Genomic DNA, 15,495 nt, shown 5'->3' with positions numbered 1-15,495 from the left:
TGCAGGAAACCCAGCCTACTCCATACGCAGAGCAGGAGCCTCCAATTTCAACTCAGCCAAACTCGTTTTCCTCAGCCGCGGCGACCCCGCTTTGACATCCTCATGTCCAATCCCCGCCTCCTTTGTGCATATCCACGTCGACGCATACATATTCACACTATCGGAACGTTAGCAAACCATCCCATCCCAATCTCTTTCCGCCACCAGCAGGGAATCAAACTTACCGATCAATACAACTACCCGGCACCCTAACCGCCACCCTCTTGGCCCCAAACCCGTTCTCAGTAAACACCTTGATATACCACGGCTCCAACCCCGCACTCCTCAGCATCACCCGCCCCTTGACCTTTAACGCGCGATTCAGTGCTCTAATCTGCTTGACCGCCTGGTTCCCCTGCGGCGGGAACCAATCCATACTATCCATGACGACGACAATGGTCAACGTCGCCGGTCTCATTCTACTAATCACCTCTGAGATTTCGTCCGTGTGGATGCGCAAGCCGTTGAACGCGGCTGGTTTACTGAGCTTGACGTGGGATTTAGGGGACAGGTAGGTGGGGTGCGAGGTGGGCGTGTAGTGGCCGAGGAGGGTGAGGAGGTAGTAGTGGTTTGATGTGGAGAGGAGCGTCGTGTTGATTACGGGCTCGAAGGTGTTGAGGACGTATTCGTAGATTGCATTTCCGCTGCTGCTTTTCAGGGCGTCGTCGGAGGGTTCTTCGTGGAAGGCCATGTAGTCGGCCGCCGAATCCTTTTTCGCGTGTTGTTGTGACGGCGATGATGGCACGTCGAAGTCGTCCGTCTTTTTGAAATCTGCTTCGATGACGGCTCGTTGGGCGGGCGGGACGCCGAGGGCTTTCCAAAGCCACTTTTCGTTTCCGAGTATGGCCCAGGTGAGGATCTTGGAGTGGAGAACGGTTTTGATGGAGCGTTGCCAGATTTCTCGTTGTTCGTTTAGAGTTTGTGCGGTGCAGAGTTTGCGGACGTCGGATGTCATGCCTAGGATGTGGAAGAGCCAGGCTGACATTGTGATGGCGTTGCCCGAACCACCAGAGTAGTAGAGACCCTTTGACGACGAGGCGGAGAAGACGGACGGGCCATTGTGCAGCCAGAACTGGAAAGCTTCGGACGAGAGGTGAGGGCTGAGTTTCTGGATCAAGAGATTGTGGAAGTCGGGGTGCTTGCCTTCGCCAAAGAGTTTCCAGACGTCTTGGTAAGGAAGGGCTGTGAAGGCGGCCACTTTGAGCTCGAGAAGGTGGTTTTGGCTGGGATTGAGGTCGACGGCGTGGACACGCCGGCAGTTTTCTAGACAGAAGGCTAGGATGTTGTCGCCGGCTGAGCCAATAGCAAGAACGACATCGTTGGAAGTTGGTTTGAGAAGGCGCATATCTGCTACGTCGTCCTCCCAAGTGAAGGCGTAGATGTAGGAGTTGTTGAAACGGGTATGCTTGGGAAGGGCGGAATCGTAATGGATGCGCCAGTGGTGATTCTGGTACCATGTTGCTGGGAGAGGTAGACTGGATTGGAGGTTCACGACTGCGGATTCGTAGGCTTTTGAATGTACTTCGACGTCCGTCTGTGTAGCTCCTGTTTGCAGGTCAAGAGCCGTGAGGTAGGGCGATTCGGTAGCGGCCGCGTCGATTTCAGCAAGCTTCTGTGTAGACGCGCCGTGTTCTTTCGAGCAGCCGAGCCAGATGAAGTAAGGGAGCTTGATGCCAGTGCCGAAGAAGTTGTTGCGAGCATTGATACTGAGGACCGTGCCAAACCGGTACTCAAGATAATCCTACGAACTGTCAGAATTTATTCTTATATCGCTGAGAATCGACATACTCGTCGCGCAGGCTCAAGATTTACACGGTCAATCTCAAACCATGTCCGCCAGAATACACGTGAGATCCACATGCAGTGACGGTCGATAGCACCGCCCATGTAGTTCCTACCCATGAAGTCGACCTGGTTCTGTACGTAGAAGTCGACAACGCCGATAACACCATTTGGACTCATCAAGCTGTCAATCGAGTCGATGACGGGGTAGAACTCGGGTATCATGCTCAAGGCATAGCTCATGGTGACGAGTTCAGCACCACCGGCATCTGCGTTCTCGTCGAGGTCGCGAACAGTTTGACCTTGAGAGATCATTTCCTTGCGCTCGTAGGCTTGCGGTTCGTGTTCATGAAGGCGAAATGCACGCGCATCCTGGCAGATGACCTTGACGTTTGTCCAGCCGAGGCGGGCAAATCGTTTCCTGGCCATCTCACACAGTGAAGGAGAGAGGTCAACGACATCTGCGATCATCAGTAATGCTCTACTTTTTGATTTCAGCCTGACTCACACACTGCGCGGAAGAAGCTTGCCACTGGTACGAAAGCATTCATCTGTTCAACACTATACTTTTGTTAGGTAGCGAATCTCAAGCTTGATGACTGTGCAATTACTTGTGACCAGTTCCTCCACCAATCTACTCTTGTCAGCAAATCAACCAACCCGAATCATTATTGCTACATACATCAACCCAGACAGGGCGCTGGGAGATTAAGTTCGCTTCTGTACGGTGCTTCAGTTGCGCAGCGACCAGCCCCAACATATCCTCACGACCCCGAAGAAGCTTAAGACGCGTGGCATCGTAGACATCAGCCTGAGCTTTGTAGAAACTTTCCTATTCATTCGGTTAGACAAATCCAAAATTCCCTCTTCCGTCAATCTCACCAAGGCATCCTGCTGGCTCCCAGATCCGTCGCCAGTGTGCGGCTTCAAGAAGCAACCATAGATGAACTTGAGGTATGCTTCAAACGTGCTCGGCGCCTGCTCTTTACTCCTTGGCCTGAACGCAAGAGCAAAGACGACGGCAAGAAACACGCCGACGACACACAGAGTAACCGTAAGTTGGTGAAACGGGTCACGCGGAACAAAGGTTGAAAGGCCCAGCATAGCTGCGACTTTACAACAAGACAAGACAGCTCGAAGCAATGATCAGACAAGAGACGAAGGGAAAGAGGTAAACACAACAAAACAAAAAGAAACCCCACAACCACAATGGAGGGGTTATATGAGAACGCATTCCGAGAGACATGGGCATCATTCCGACTTCGGTTCGTCATACTGCATGTCCATATGATGGTAGACCTGTCACCCCACTAGGCGAGGCATCGTCTTCATGTCTCAGACAGCTATCAGCCAATGGAGCTCGCCACATGTTCTGATGATCTCGAATCGGCGCCTGGCAACCTGCTCGCAGATTCACCAACACTCTACCATAATGTTACGGGACTGCCTCTCGTAGACAACCCCGCTAGAGGCGGCTATGCAGGGTCTGGTAGAACCGAGAGTTTCTCCAGATCTCAAAGGGACGGAGACAACGGTCGGCCTATCAAAGAAAGGTGTCGTTGCGCGTGGGTGTGAGGTGCCTGGTGTTGAGGTAGCATTGTAAGGATGGTTGAGGTTGGGTGCTTGGGACGGGAGCCAATGAGGAGTGGCGAGGGAGGGCGTGCCAAATCCACTGACGGGAATGCAGGGACGGGGTTGCGCTTCGAGAACGTGTGGGCATAGCGCGACTCCACGACATGGCTCGGCCTTGTTGCCTCCATGCAAGTCACTTTGGATTATCTGGTGCGCGAGGCGACGATCCGGAGGATGTCGGCATCTGCGAGCCTTGTGCAATCGCATTAGCTAAGATCTGAAGCTCAGGCTATCAATCACCGTTGGGGTTTGAGATCAGGAAGATATTCGTCTCGAGTTGGGCTTCGCGAATGTCTGAAATGATAATCATAAGCAAGAAGCAGATGTCGTTGAGGCGTAGTGCCGGCGTGATGCTCCAGCACGCGGTGATTGTCATCCACCCAGGTCCTGCAAATGTCAGCCTTCATTCTGTCACATTCTTTTCGGGTGACTGTCGTGTTGGAAACTGATTGAGTCATCGTGAGTATCATGATAGAAGTAAGCGTACTGTGTGCGGCCCTCGTTCTTCATGAAGTGTGCTGTTCACGAGGCATCCAACCCGAAAGTCACGCTAGATGACTGCGACCCAACCTTGTTATTCGTAATCGTTATTCCCGCTATGGTACTATGCTGAAGGTCTAAGTATTATTACAAGCCTGGCATTCGAGTGCAAGCCACCACCATCCAACCACACTTTAAGCGTAGAAGTTGACCGTGTCCTTCTTCTTAGCCTGCACCTCAGCAATAGCATCAACGTAATGCTCGTGACTAATCTTCTGGTGACCAGTCCGGAGAGCGATCATACCAGCCTCGACACACACAGCCTTCAGCTGCGCACCGCCGAACTCGTCGGTACTACGCGCCAACTCTTGCCAGTTGACAGCGTCGTCAACCGTCATCTTCCGCGAGTGGATGCGCATGATCTGTGCGCGAGCCTCCTCGTTGGGTAGCGGGAATTCGATCTTCCTGTCCAGACGTCCAGACCGTAGCAGAGCAGGATCCAAGACGTCGACTCGGTTCGTCGCAGCAAGGACCTTAACACGGTCGTCTGAGGCGAAACCATCCAACTGGTTCAGCAACTCCAACATGGTTCGCTGAACTTCCCTGTCTCCGGACTTCTCGGAATCGAATCGCTTTGTACCGACGGCATCCAACTCGTCGATGAAGATGATTGAGGGGGCCTTTTCTTTCGCCAGAGCGAAGCAGTCACGGACCAACTTTGCACCGTCACCGATAAACATCTGTACGAGTTGTGGACCGGCGAGCTTGAGGAACGTGGCGTCGGTTTGCGCAGCGCAGGCTCGGGCGAGAAGAGTCTTTCCGGTACCAGGAGGGCCGTACATCAGTGCACCTGTAATGGTTAGTTGTAGTCGCGGAATGAGCGTAGGAGCTACTCACCCTTTGGCGCCTTGATGCCAATCTTCTTGAATCGCTCAGCCTCCTTCATAGGCCAGACTACAGCCTCGACAAGCTCCTCAATCTGCTTGTCCAGACCTCCGACATCAGTGTACTTCTCAGTCGGCTTCTCGTCAACTTCCATAGCCTTCACCCGACTGTCGTACTCTGCGGGTAATGTATCGAGAACGAGGTATGAGTCCTTGTTCACACCAATGAGGTCACCGGGCTTGAGCTTCTCGTGATCGACTAGTCCGATGAGGGGCAAGAAGATGGTCTGTCGCGTAGAGGTCTTGATAACGGCCGACTTGCCGACGCGGGTGGCGTCTAAATCGATGTTTGCTCCCTCCTCAGCGGCTTCTTCGGTGACGTCCAGATCAAGAATCTCGACGACGTTTCCAACGAGATAGGGTAGTTGCCTGTGAGATGTAAGTCTGTTGTTCGAAACACCGCCACGCGGGGCCGACAGCGGTCACATAGATGTCATACCTATTGTTCTCGATCTTCTCTAGGTTGTCCTTGATCTTCTCGTTCATTGAGGCCTTTTCGTGTGTGAGTCGTTGGTACTCGCTCTTCATGATGCGCATGTCATTCTCCAGTAACCGCCTTCGTGCAACGATGTCTCGTGTGCTTGAGTTGAGGATTTCCTCGTCGAGCTGCTCCTCCTCTGGCTCCGCGTCCTCCATCTCTGCATCGCCATCGGCCTTCTTTCCTTGTTTGTCTCCGTCTTTCTTATCATCGTCCTTCTTCTCTTCCTTCTCGTGACGCTCGATGTCGTCGAGATCTTCGAGTGTAGACATGGTGGCGGTCTTATCTGGGTGACTTTACGCGGGTGCAGTGAGAGGAGATGGATGAGCGAGTGCAAGAGTGATTGTGGAGAGTGACGCCGATAGTGAAGTTGTTGTTGTGCGGCGGTGATGTGGAGCTGTAGAGGCAGCTCTGGATTACGAAGGTACGCACGGTGAGCACCTTAGCTCCGATTGTCTTGGCATCTGTCACGCCGATCCGTCGCGAAACACGTTGCAGCAACAACAGTGTATTACAGATGTCGCGTTCGCCTACAAGGGAGATTGATTGATGAGCTGTATCAGGTCTGTGATACACGCATGAGATTAGGGTTCGACAGTGTGCGCGTGCAAGTATCCATTCAAGAGGTAGTCGCTGGTGCATTTCGAAGAAGAAACAATACTAACTACCTCCGAATTCCTGTGCATCACTACAAATGACTCCTGTCACCCTCATCTGTATACTGCGTCACAGACAAGAATTAAACGTCTCTTTGCACGGCAATACTTCTACCTACTACAGTAGAGCATAGTAAAAACAATAAGAATGTACATAGGAAACCTTGAAGATTACAACTATACCTTTATCTATAAGTTTCCTTGTTAGAAAGTGATACAGGCTGTAAGGTAGAACTTGCAAATTCTGTGCAAGACGAGTTTATTCCTTGTATGGGTATGTTGTCATCAGGTGGGTGGGTAAGACAAGCCGAAGCGACTAACCATACTACATATTTTGTAAGGATATTTTTGATTTAGATTTCCAAAATTTCATCCATTTCCCTCGGGCACCTTGGCCTAATGGTAAGGCGTTGCTTTCCGGTGGCAAAGATTGTGGGTTCGAGTCCCACAGGTGTCGTTGCTTTCTTTTTTGCTTTTTTATGCTATCCTTTGATCATGGACCGACTTGCGATTGCGCTTATTGTTTGGGGCTTGGTGATCTATGTCATTATCGCCATCGTCATCGACTGCGACACTGCTAGTGGATCGACTCTTACGCTTTTTGCAGTGAGTTACGGCGACATCTTCGTCACTATCGAGAGCACCTAGTCGCTCGTCTGGTGCCTCCGTTCCTTGGGATTGACTGCGGCTGCGCCTGGCAAAAGTAAATCGCGTTCCCCACAAGACTGCCTTGACGACTGACGTAGACTTCGCCAATTCGACAGGGAACACTGTTCTGCAAGAGCTTTGGTTTGAGTCTCATCTGATATGGCGGCTCCAAGCAAATCGTGTTCGGTCGCGTTTGCCAGCACGTACTTCCGCACGTCCTTGCCCTATTCCGTAGGAGATATGTTAGGTCACAGCATGGTTTCGGTGCTACGGCTCGGAAACTTTATGATCTATTGTACGAGGTGATGTTGGATGATCGTTGTGATTTTTTTGATCGTTGCTATATTGAATCTTGTCTCTTTTTGCCTCTTACCAAAGCAGAGTACTTCTTACTACTATAACGAATTGTATTAGAGCTGTATAGATATATATATAGAGTCTGGAAGTCTACAATGCTATTGATCTTTATGACATCTCTTGTTAGAAGCTAGTGTAAGCTGTAAGGTAGAATTGATTATCTCCACCTATTCGGTTTTCCTCTTGTATGAGGTGCGAGGACATTGGGACTAGCACAAATCCAGCATAGCTTCAACAATGTGGCTGAACGAGATTCTTCGTATTCGACTTGTAGCTCCAAGATATGGCCGAGGTCACATTAGGTGGTTGAAGAGCATACCCGTGCTAATGCTACTTCGCAACCGCCCGACCTCCGAGCTTCTTCGTCAGTACACACAAGTCTTCACACTCTACTTGCACTTAGTACTGCTGCACCCTACCGCAATTCTTGTGCATCACAAGTCTCATCTCGCCTTGTTAATTCCCAAGAACTGAATGTCATGTTCTCGGCAAGAGCACTCCGGTGCGCTCATGTTCCGAATGTCGTCCGACGTACTGCGCTTCATCCATTATACAAGAAGGTCGGTTTCAGCACGTGTTCGAAGGCGTCCCACAACATTAATCAAATGACTAGACTTCAATCCGTCTGAATTCGTCATCCAGTACTGGCGCGACTGTAAGGAAAGAGCAAAACACTCAAGTTGACGCACAAACCGCACCTGCCAGTTCCACAGCCCAAAAGCAGAGCACCCAAGATGTTGCGGAAACCCAAACTCCCCAGCAAGAGAAGGTCGAAGGGCTCGCGCCCTCCACACCACGTCTCGACGAACGCCTTGGTGTAGAGAACATGAATAAAGCCAAAGAATTGAGTACATTCACTAAACTGCTGACCTATGAGCTCAAGAAGATTTACGGTCACCAACGCTTTCTCAAAAGAATCTTGGGAGGCCCGTATAGAGTGCGAGAAAGTCTCAACACGTCTCCAGGAGGGCATGTGAACATCCCTCGGACAGAGTTCCGTGAGGACAAGCTCTATGTCGACTCGCGACCAATACCGAATATCTGGTTGCGGGATAATTGCCAATGCGGAAGTTGCATGCACGACACTACCAAGCAGCGACTGCTTGACACGTTCTCTATACCCAAGGATATCTCGATCAAATCACACTGGATCGAGGGTGAAGGAGAAGATCCCACATTCAAGATTGAGTGGAGTGACGGCCACGAGAGCAGATACCTGCGCTCTTTCCTGGCTCAAACCACCACTACTGAGGACTTCAAAGCTATTCAGCGCCAAGGGCTTGTCGAACTCAACCTATGGGATTCAAGAATCGCCTCCAACCCCCCAACACAGGCATACCACCACGTGATGAGCCGCGACGATCCCCAAAAACTTCTGAGGAAGATCCGTACACATGGATTTTGCTACGTCGACGGAACACCTTCTGAAAATCCTTTGTTCACAAAGATGTTACTGGAGAGGATTTCTTTCATTCGTGAAACGCATTATGGGGGCTTCTACGACTTTACTGCGGATCTAGCATCAAACGACACAGCATACACCAACATCGCCCTCGAAGCTCACACAGACACGACCTACTTCTCCGACCCCGCGGGTCTGCAAGCCTTCCATCTGCTCTCGCACACCGACGGCGAAGGCGGCGCGAGCTTGCTCGTCGACGGATTCAAAGCCGCAGAGGAGCTGAGACGAACAGACCGGAAAGCATACGAGATCTTGTCCACGGTGAATGTTCATGCACACGCAAGTGGAAACGAGGGTATAAGTATACAGCCCTACCGCGGTTTCCCCGTCCTAGAACACGACTCCGCCACCGGTGATCTCCTCCGCGTCCGGTGGAATTCTTCTGACAGAGCCTCCATTGAGCTTCCCATCGAAGAAGTCGAGACGTGGTACGATGCAGCCCGAAAATTCGACGCCATACTCAAGAAGAAGGAGAATGAGTATTGGGAACAGCTTGTCCCAGGGAGGGTACTTATCTTTGATAACTGGAGGGTGTTGCATGGGCGGAGTAGCTTTACAGGGAAGCGGAGGATTTGTGGAGGGTATGTCAACAGGGACGATTGGATAAGCAAGTTTAAGATGCTAGAGTTTGGCAGCGAAGACGTGTTGAAGGGGTTGGCTGTGAACTAGATGTGAAAAATGAAGAAGAAGAAAAAAAACTTGACAAGGTAGAAATACTGTACACAGGACATGTTTTCAGGAGCTGGTAGTGGTGTGCAAAAACGTGATGTCTGGTTCATCAGAACTTATATACACTCTGGATACCAAGTTGACCATTCCCCTACGAACCCCTCGCAGCCCTCTCCTGTTCCAGCTCCAACTCGGCTTGGCGATAGTACTTGGCCGTGTCCACACCGTGGTAAGGGTGGTTGACAAAGTTTGGCCACGTGAGGACATGAGCAAATGTAGCGGCGTAACGCGAGTTCCTGTGCGCAACGCCCTGCATGTACTCGGTCATCTCAGTAGTTCCGTACAGAGGCTCGCCTTTCTTGACTTTGTCGACCATTTCTCGCATGTCCATTTCGACTTCGCGGCGGTTCTCGCGGGCGCCGTAGAAACGCACTAATGTACGTGTTAGTATCCGATTCTGCGCACAGTATGGAAAGGGCCCGTGTGGTTTGAACTGGGTGGGAAGTGGTGGACGTACTGCATGACCTCGAGTAGGCGAAAAGAAAGGCGCCGGTAACACCGACGGCACCGCTCAATCGCATGATGGGAGCGAAACCGCCCTTGCCGACCATGGAGGGTGAGACCCTCTCCCAGTAAAGCATCAGTCCAGGACTCAGGGCTCCGAGCGCGGCACCGTAAGCCCAGTCCGAAGGGCGGGTGTACCGCATGACTCGTTTGAAGTGTCTTCATTTAGGGTCAGTATGCGCGTGCGTTGGATATGGTAGAGGGGGCGTACGGGTCATTGTCGATGAGCTGCCATGGGTTAGCTACTGCCGTCCATTGCAGAGGGCATGGGCGCGCAATTGACTCACAGGATACTCTCCCGTGGGGATCTTGTCCGGCACAACAGCCTGGTGCCTGACAGCGGCGTCCTGCGAAGACATGTTGGTGTTGACTTTGGTCGTCTCTACTGCCGAGTATCTTGTGTTCGCGAGGTGAGGTTCCGCCAGGCGGGCGGCAAGTGCCGCCATGCGGGCTTTGGCCCTAGTGTGGCTCTGAGCTTCGGCGCGACGCCATTGCAACTACTTTTATTTCCTTGGCGCGTCACACCCGCAACACCCATTCTCGGAACTTGTCTTTTGCGACAACAATGCGCGCCGGCTCCTTTACGTGCGCACTACAACCATCCCGACCGCGAACATGGCTATGAAAGTTGACGATATGGAGGACGTCAAGCCAACCGGCTTGACCATGGCCAACGGCGCGTCCGATGCGCCCGCCGATTCGTCAAGCGTACACGCCCGCCCTACTGTCGCCGACTTGCACGGGGAGAACCATTTCGCGCAGGTGGCGAGGAAGAACTGGCTGTCCGCCAAGAAGACACCCAAAGTGCGACCCGAAGTGGTCAAGAAAGAGCTGTGGGACGAGCTGGAGAATGTCGACTTTGCATATTCGTCGCTCTTGATTCTGGAGAACCTGCAGCTTCTGGAGAGATATCTGTGGCCTGGCTTTACTGATGAAGCGTCCAACTTTCATGTCCTGCTGGTGGCGCTCATGGTCAATGTCAAGAGGAGGGAGAGTCTGACGTGCTGGGGTGAGTGCATGCGATTCCTGGTTATCGACAACACATGCTAATGGCCGCAGACCACTTTGCTAGCAAGCCCGCCGAGTTCTCCTCCTTTTTCCGCCGCATACTGTCCATGACCGTAGACCCGTCGCAGCCAAGCAAGATCCGGACACAGCTCATATCCTTTGTCATCGGCGCCTTCCAGTCGTTGGACAGCGGTCTTGTGCGAAAAGAGTGCGCCCCTCTCGTTGGCATATCGATATGGCAAAACCTCCACTCCGACGCCGTGCGCGAACAGTATTTCGAGGAACACAGCATGTTGCGCAAGGCATGGAGAGCTGCGTCCAAGCGGTTCGATGCTGGCGATGAAGCGCTACAGGCCAGGCTCCGATTCGAGCGGTCATGGATATATACACTTTTGCTCGACTTCATCGACCGGCTGTACAACACCACCAGCAGGGACGAGGCTAGGGATAACATGACCTACTGCGAGCGCTTCATGGAGCTTCTGGTAGACCTGCAGAGCCAGCTACCAACAAGGAGATATGTCAATACGCTGCTTCACGACTTGAATATGCTGCCAGCTATTCGATTGTCGCCCATGTACACAGACGAGGACAATGGCCTTTTCCGGGACCTGTTCGACTTGCTGTGCCACTTTACCAACTTCCCCATCGAGGACCAAACAGGGAGGCAACTGTCCAAGCTAGAGTACGACCAACAGCATTACGATACTCTGGCAAAGTTGCAACGGACGGGTTATGCTGCCTTCCAGGAGAAGCTTCAGCTAATGGCCCTGGCAAACTACAGTAGCATTGGGAATCGGGAGGAGCTGGACGGCCATCTGCGCACACTGAGCGATAGTGAGCTCGTCGAGCTTTGCTCTCTCATGGGCCTACGGACAGAATACTCCACTACCACTTACCTGGTGCGGGATCGAGCTTTCCACATGGAGACCCTGATTGCGCTTGTCGAGCAGCGCCCTACCTTCAAGGACAACGTTCGCGACATGCCAGTATTGCCAACTGAGAAGGTTCTCTACGAAACCACATTCCTGCGAAACGAGTCTTACGACGGATCTAGACCGCTCGCTATACCTAAGCTGAACCTCCAGTACCTGACCATGGGCGACTTTTTGTGGCGATCCTTCATCCTGTACCGCGCGGAATCATTCTATGGTATCCGAAAGGACATGGAGGACGTAGTCAAACGCGTAAAGCCCAAGGGCAGAGGCGTCAACACCAAGTTTGGCGGTGTGTCCAAGATGTCACTGCCCATAATGAAGCCCGCCATCGTCGATGTTGCACCGTCCAAGGTCGGCGAGGAGCACCCCGCATACGTTCGTGCTGAGATTATACTGGATGTTAGCCGCCTTCAATACCCAGTACGAAGGGACTGGGAACAGCTCAGGCCAGATGATGTCGTCTTCCTGCTTGCTGTCGAGGGTAAAGATGACGTACCCATGCGCAACGGTCACCGCGAGGACGTCACTACTGGGGAGCAGCTCGGCCTGCACCGGATGAGATGCGCCCAGGTGGTTCACGTTCTGGATGACAAAGGACGGCCTCTACGCGAATCAGCCCGCGACAATGGTTTTGGACCTCGTGTACGCCAACGACGACTCCTCGTCAACATCGACGCCAAGCAATACAAGACCGACATGGACCAGGCTGCCGAAGGAAGACCTAACGTTTACGAACACATCAACCTCATCGTCCGCCGGAAAGGACGGGAGAACAACTTCCTGCCTATCCTGGAGTCTATCAGGCGCCTGACGCTCTCGGACATCCCGGCACCATCTTGGCTTCAAGAGGTGTTTTTAGGATATGGTGATCCTGCATCAGCGACCTACAAGCGCCTTCCGAATCGACTGAACAAGATAGATTTCCGCGACACCTTCCTGGACTGGCAGCACCTAATCGAGTCCATGCCCGGCAAATCCATCGAACCCCACGAGGAAGCACAGACATCCTTTGGGCCTCCATACGTCGTGGAATACGCTGCTGCATCCGAACCAAAACTCGCACCCCCTAAAGCGTCCAAAAAGCGGCGTCGCAATCAGGTTGAGGTAGCACAACCTCTGCATGAATCGCTTCATGTATCCTCGTACAAACCACCGAACATGGGGCCTTACCCCGCTGATGCACCGAAGACGAATGCGGTCAGGTTCACGCCGAAACAAATTGAAGCCATCACTTCGGGAACGCAGCCTGGTCTTACGGTCGTGCTCGGACCACCTGGTACCGGCAAGACGGACGTTGCGACCCAGATTATATCCAATATATATCACAATTTTCCGGACCAGCGGACTTTGCTCGTTGCGCATAGCAATCAGGCGCTGAACCAGCTGTTCCAGAAAATTGTGGCGCTGGACATTGATGAAAGACATTTGTTGCGGCTGGGTCATGGCGAAGAGGACTTGGAAACTGATGTGAGCTACAGCAAGCACGGACGTGTGGAATCGTTTCTCGAGAGGGGACAATACTACCTCTCTGAAGTTGATCGCCTAGCGAAGAATTTTGGTGCGCCTGGTGCGCATAGCAGCTCATGCGAAACAGCAGACTACTTCAACCTTGTGTATGTGAAGCCAGCGTGGACGCAATACTGGGACGCCGTCTCTTCCGAGGACGTGAGCGTCGAGCAGATTGTCACCGAGTTTCCATTCAAAGACTACTTCTCCAACGCACCACAACCTCTTTTCCCCCAGGCTGCAGACCGCGAAGAGATTCTTGAGATTGCACAGGGATGTTACCGCCACATCGAGAAGGTCTTTGCCGAGCTGGAAGACATCCGTCCGTTTGAGATTTTGCGAAACCCACGCGATAAAGCAAACTACCTGCTCATAAAAGAGGCTCGCATCATCGCCATGACATCAACCCACGCCGCGATGCGCCGACAGGAGATTGCCAATTTGGGTTTCCACTACGACAATGTCATCATGGAAGAAGCTGCTCAGATTACCGAGATAGAAAACTTCATCCCGCTCGCGTTGCAAAACCCGCGGGAGCAGGAGGACGGTGAGAGAGAGTTGCCGCTTCAGCGCATTGTCCTTGTGGGTGATCACTTGCAGAACAGCCCGGTGATACAGAACCTCGCTTTCCGACAGTACGCAAATCTTGAACAGAGTTTGTTCCAAAGACTGGTTAGACTGGGTGTGCCGACTATCATGCTCGACCAGCAAGGTCGTGCCCGTCCCTCTATTGCGGAACTGTACAAGTGGCGATACCCCGCCCTCTCCAACCTGCCTTCTCTCCTTTCAAACCCAGAGTTCCAAACAGCGAATCCCGGGTTCAAGCACGAATTCCAATTCATCGACGTGGGCGACTACAAGGGCAAAGGGGAAGACCAGCCGACGCCGCACTGGATGATTAATCTGGGTGAGGCCGAGTATGCGGTTGCGCTGTTCATGTATATGCGCTTACTGGGTTATCCTGCACACAAGATTAGCATTCTCACCACGTATGCCGGTCAGAGGTCGTTGATCAACGATGTTTTGGGACACAAGTGCAAGAACAACCCGCTTTTCGGGCGACCGAAGCATGTCAGTACCGTGGATAAGTATCAGGGTGAACAGAACGATTGTAAGTCGCTATCCTATACTCTAGAAGAGAGAGAGAGAGAGACGCATTAGATGGACAGACGCTAACACGACGTGTGTGTGTTTACAGATATCATCTTGTCACTTGTACGAACGCGCGCCATGGGCTACTTGAGAGACATCCGACGCCTCACCGTCGCCTTGTCGCGTGCAAGACTCGGTCTGTACGTCCTCGGTCGGCGCTCCGTCTTTGAAAGCGTTTTCGAACTCAAACCGGCGTTTGACGTCTTACTCCAGCGCCCGGATAAACTCACCTTGGTCACGGACGAGATGTTTGGTGAGACGAGGCGGTCGGCAGAACAAGGTGAAGGAGAAGAAGAGGTGCAGGGGGCTGCTGTCATGGAAGATGTAGAGCATCTGGGCAAGTATGTGTATGAGATGACAAAGGCAAAGGTGGAGGCTATCAAGGCGAATGGCGGGCAGATGCCGAGTAGGGAGATTACTATGGGGGAGGCGGGGGTGAACGGCGGCGTCAAGGGTGAGGACGACGACGATGAGGATGATGATAGGCCGGAGAATGTGCTGGTTCCTGAAGAAGTACCCGAGGACTTTGAGGACGACGATGATGATGACCAAGTCGTGGTTTAAGCGTAGGTGGTGGTTCTTGACGTTGTGGTGGATTACATTGCGCTCTCGCTGGGTTGCATTTCAAAAGGCGTAATTTGTATATGTAGTTGTCTGCAAAGTTTTGTCTTCTGTTTGGTGTGTTCGTGTAGTAGTACTAGGAGGGGGATGCTAGGATTAAGATACCATGACATCGATGCCTATATGGCATGCACATTTCTATTCCCTGTTTTGCTTGGGTGTATGGCATTGATGTGTAACGATCCTCTACTTGAAGTGCAGTATCTCGGCTTAGTATCTATATTTAATCTGGAGTTGGAGGATCAGGGTTGAAATGAAGCGCTCATGTCTGAACCCAGAGAAAGAAATAAAGTACGTTATGATACATCCATCGTTCTTGAATCGCGAACAACTTTGTGGATTGCGTGGTTAGATTCGCAATATCTTGTCCAACACCAAACTTATCTGCACGCCCAGGAAATTGCGCCTTCGACAAGAGGTATAGTCAGTGGCAGCTTAGATTACCACCACGCGTAGGCTGCCTCTTTGTACAGTGACTTCTGAGCGATCATAATACTTTGGCTATGGTATTGTTGGTGCTACAGATACGAACGGCTCGATCATGTGCTGATATTCCCTT

The 15,495-nt window shown here is 52.1% G+C and overlaps 6 protein-coding genes across 6 annotated transcripts; 2 read left to right on the top strand and 4 right to left on the bottom strand.

Annotated features, from left to right (window-relative positions):
- Positions 1 to 15: 15 nt before the first annotated feature.
- GT037_000087 (betaine lipid synthase) lies at positions 16 to 2,925 on the bottom strand (the record flags this gene model as incomplete). The annotated part of the gene is made up of 7 exons (XM_038925134.1): positions 16 to 157; positions 225 to 1,780; positions 1,828 to 2,282; positions 2,330 to 2,382; positions 2,433 to 2,455; positions 2,504 to 2,653; positions 2,704 to 2,925. The coding sequence occupies 7 exons, from the start codon at positions 2,923 to 2,925 to the stop codon at positions 16 to 18; spliced, it is 2,601 nt and encodes an 866-aa protein (XP_038790990.1).
- Positions 2,926 to 4,127: 1,202 nt separating this feature from the next.
- GT037_000086 (26s protease regulatory subunit 6a) lies at positions 4,128 to 5,627 on the bottom strand (the record flags this gene model as incomplete). The annotated part of the gene is made up of 3 exons (XM_038925133.1): positions 4,128 to 4,783; positions 4,831 to 5,246; positions 5,317 to 5,627. 3 exons carry the CDS (start codon positions 5,625 to 5,627, stop codon positions 4,128 to 4,130), a joined length of 1,383 nt encoding a protein of 460 aa, XP_038790989.1.
- An 861-nt stretch (positions 5,628 to 6,488) lies between these two features.
- Positions 6,489 to 6,785, bottom strand: GT037_000085 (uncharacterized protein; the record flags this gene model as incomplete). Its single annotated transcript, XM_038925132.1, has 1 exon — positions 6,489 to 6,785. A coding segment is annotated over one exon (297 nt), but the record flags the coding sequence as incomplete, so codon positions are not given.
- A 710-nt stretch (positions 6,786 to 7,495) lies between these two features.
- Positions 7,496 to 9,147, top strand: GT037_000084 (trimethyllysine dioxygenase; the record flags this gene model as incomplete). The annotated part of the gene is made up of 2 exons (XM_038925131.1): positions 7,496 to 7,576; positions 7,630 to 9,147. The coding sequence occupies 2 exons, from the start codon at positions 7,496 to 7,498 to the stop codon at positions 9,145 to 9,147; spliced, it is 1,599 nt and encodes a 532-aa protein (XP_038790987.1).
- A 151-nt stretch (positions 9,148 to 9,298) lies between these two features.
- Positions 9,299 to 10,070, bottom strand: GT037_000083 (uncharacterized protein; the record flags this gene model as incomplete). The annotated part of the gene is made up of 4 exons (XM_038925130.1): positions 9,299 to 9,579; positions 9,665 to 9,870; positions 9,923 to 9,939; positions 9,999 to 10,070. 4 exons carry the CDS (start codon positions 10,068 to 10,070, stop codon positions 9,299 to 9,301), a joined length of 576 nt encoding a protein of 191 aa, XP_038790986.1.
- A 256-nt stretch (positions 10,071 to 10,326) lies between these two features.
- GT037_000082 (dead helicases superfamily protein) lies at positions 10,327 to 14,879 on the top strand (the record flags this gene model as incomplete). Its single annotated transcript, XM_038925129.1, has 3 exons — positions 10,327 to 10,720; positions 10,771 to 14,274; positions 14,362 to 14,879. 3 exons carry the CDS (start codon positions 10,327 to 10,329, stop codon positions 14,877 to 14,879), a joined length of 4,416 nt encoding a protein of 1,471 aa, XP_038790985.1.
- Between the last annotated feature and the right edge of the window lie 616 nt (positions 14,880 to 15,495).

The sequence above is a fragment of the Alternaria burnsii genome (genome assembly GCF_013036055.1).
Source record: "Alternaria burnsii strain CBS107.38 chromosome Unknown 705, whole genome shotgun sequence".
NCBI classification, from domain to species: Eukaryota; Fungi; Ascomycota; class Dothideomycetes; order Pleosporales; family Pleosporaceae; genus Alternaria; species Alternaria burnsii.
This window is presented reverse-complemented; position numbering and strand designations above follow the sequence as displayed.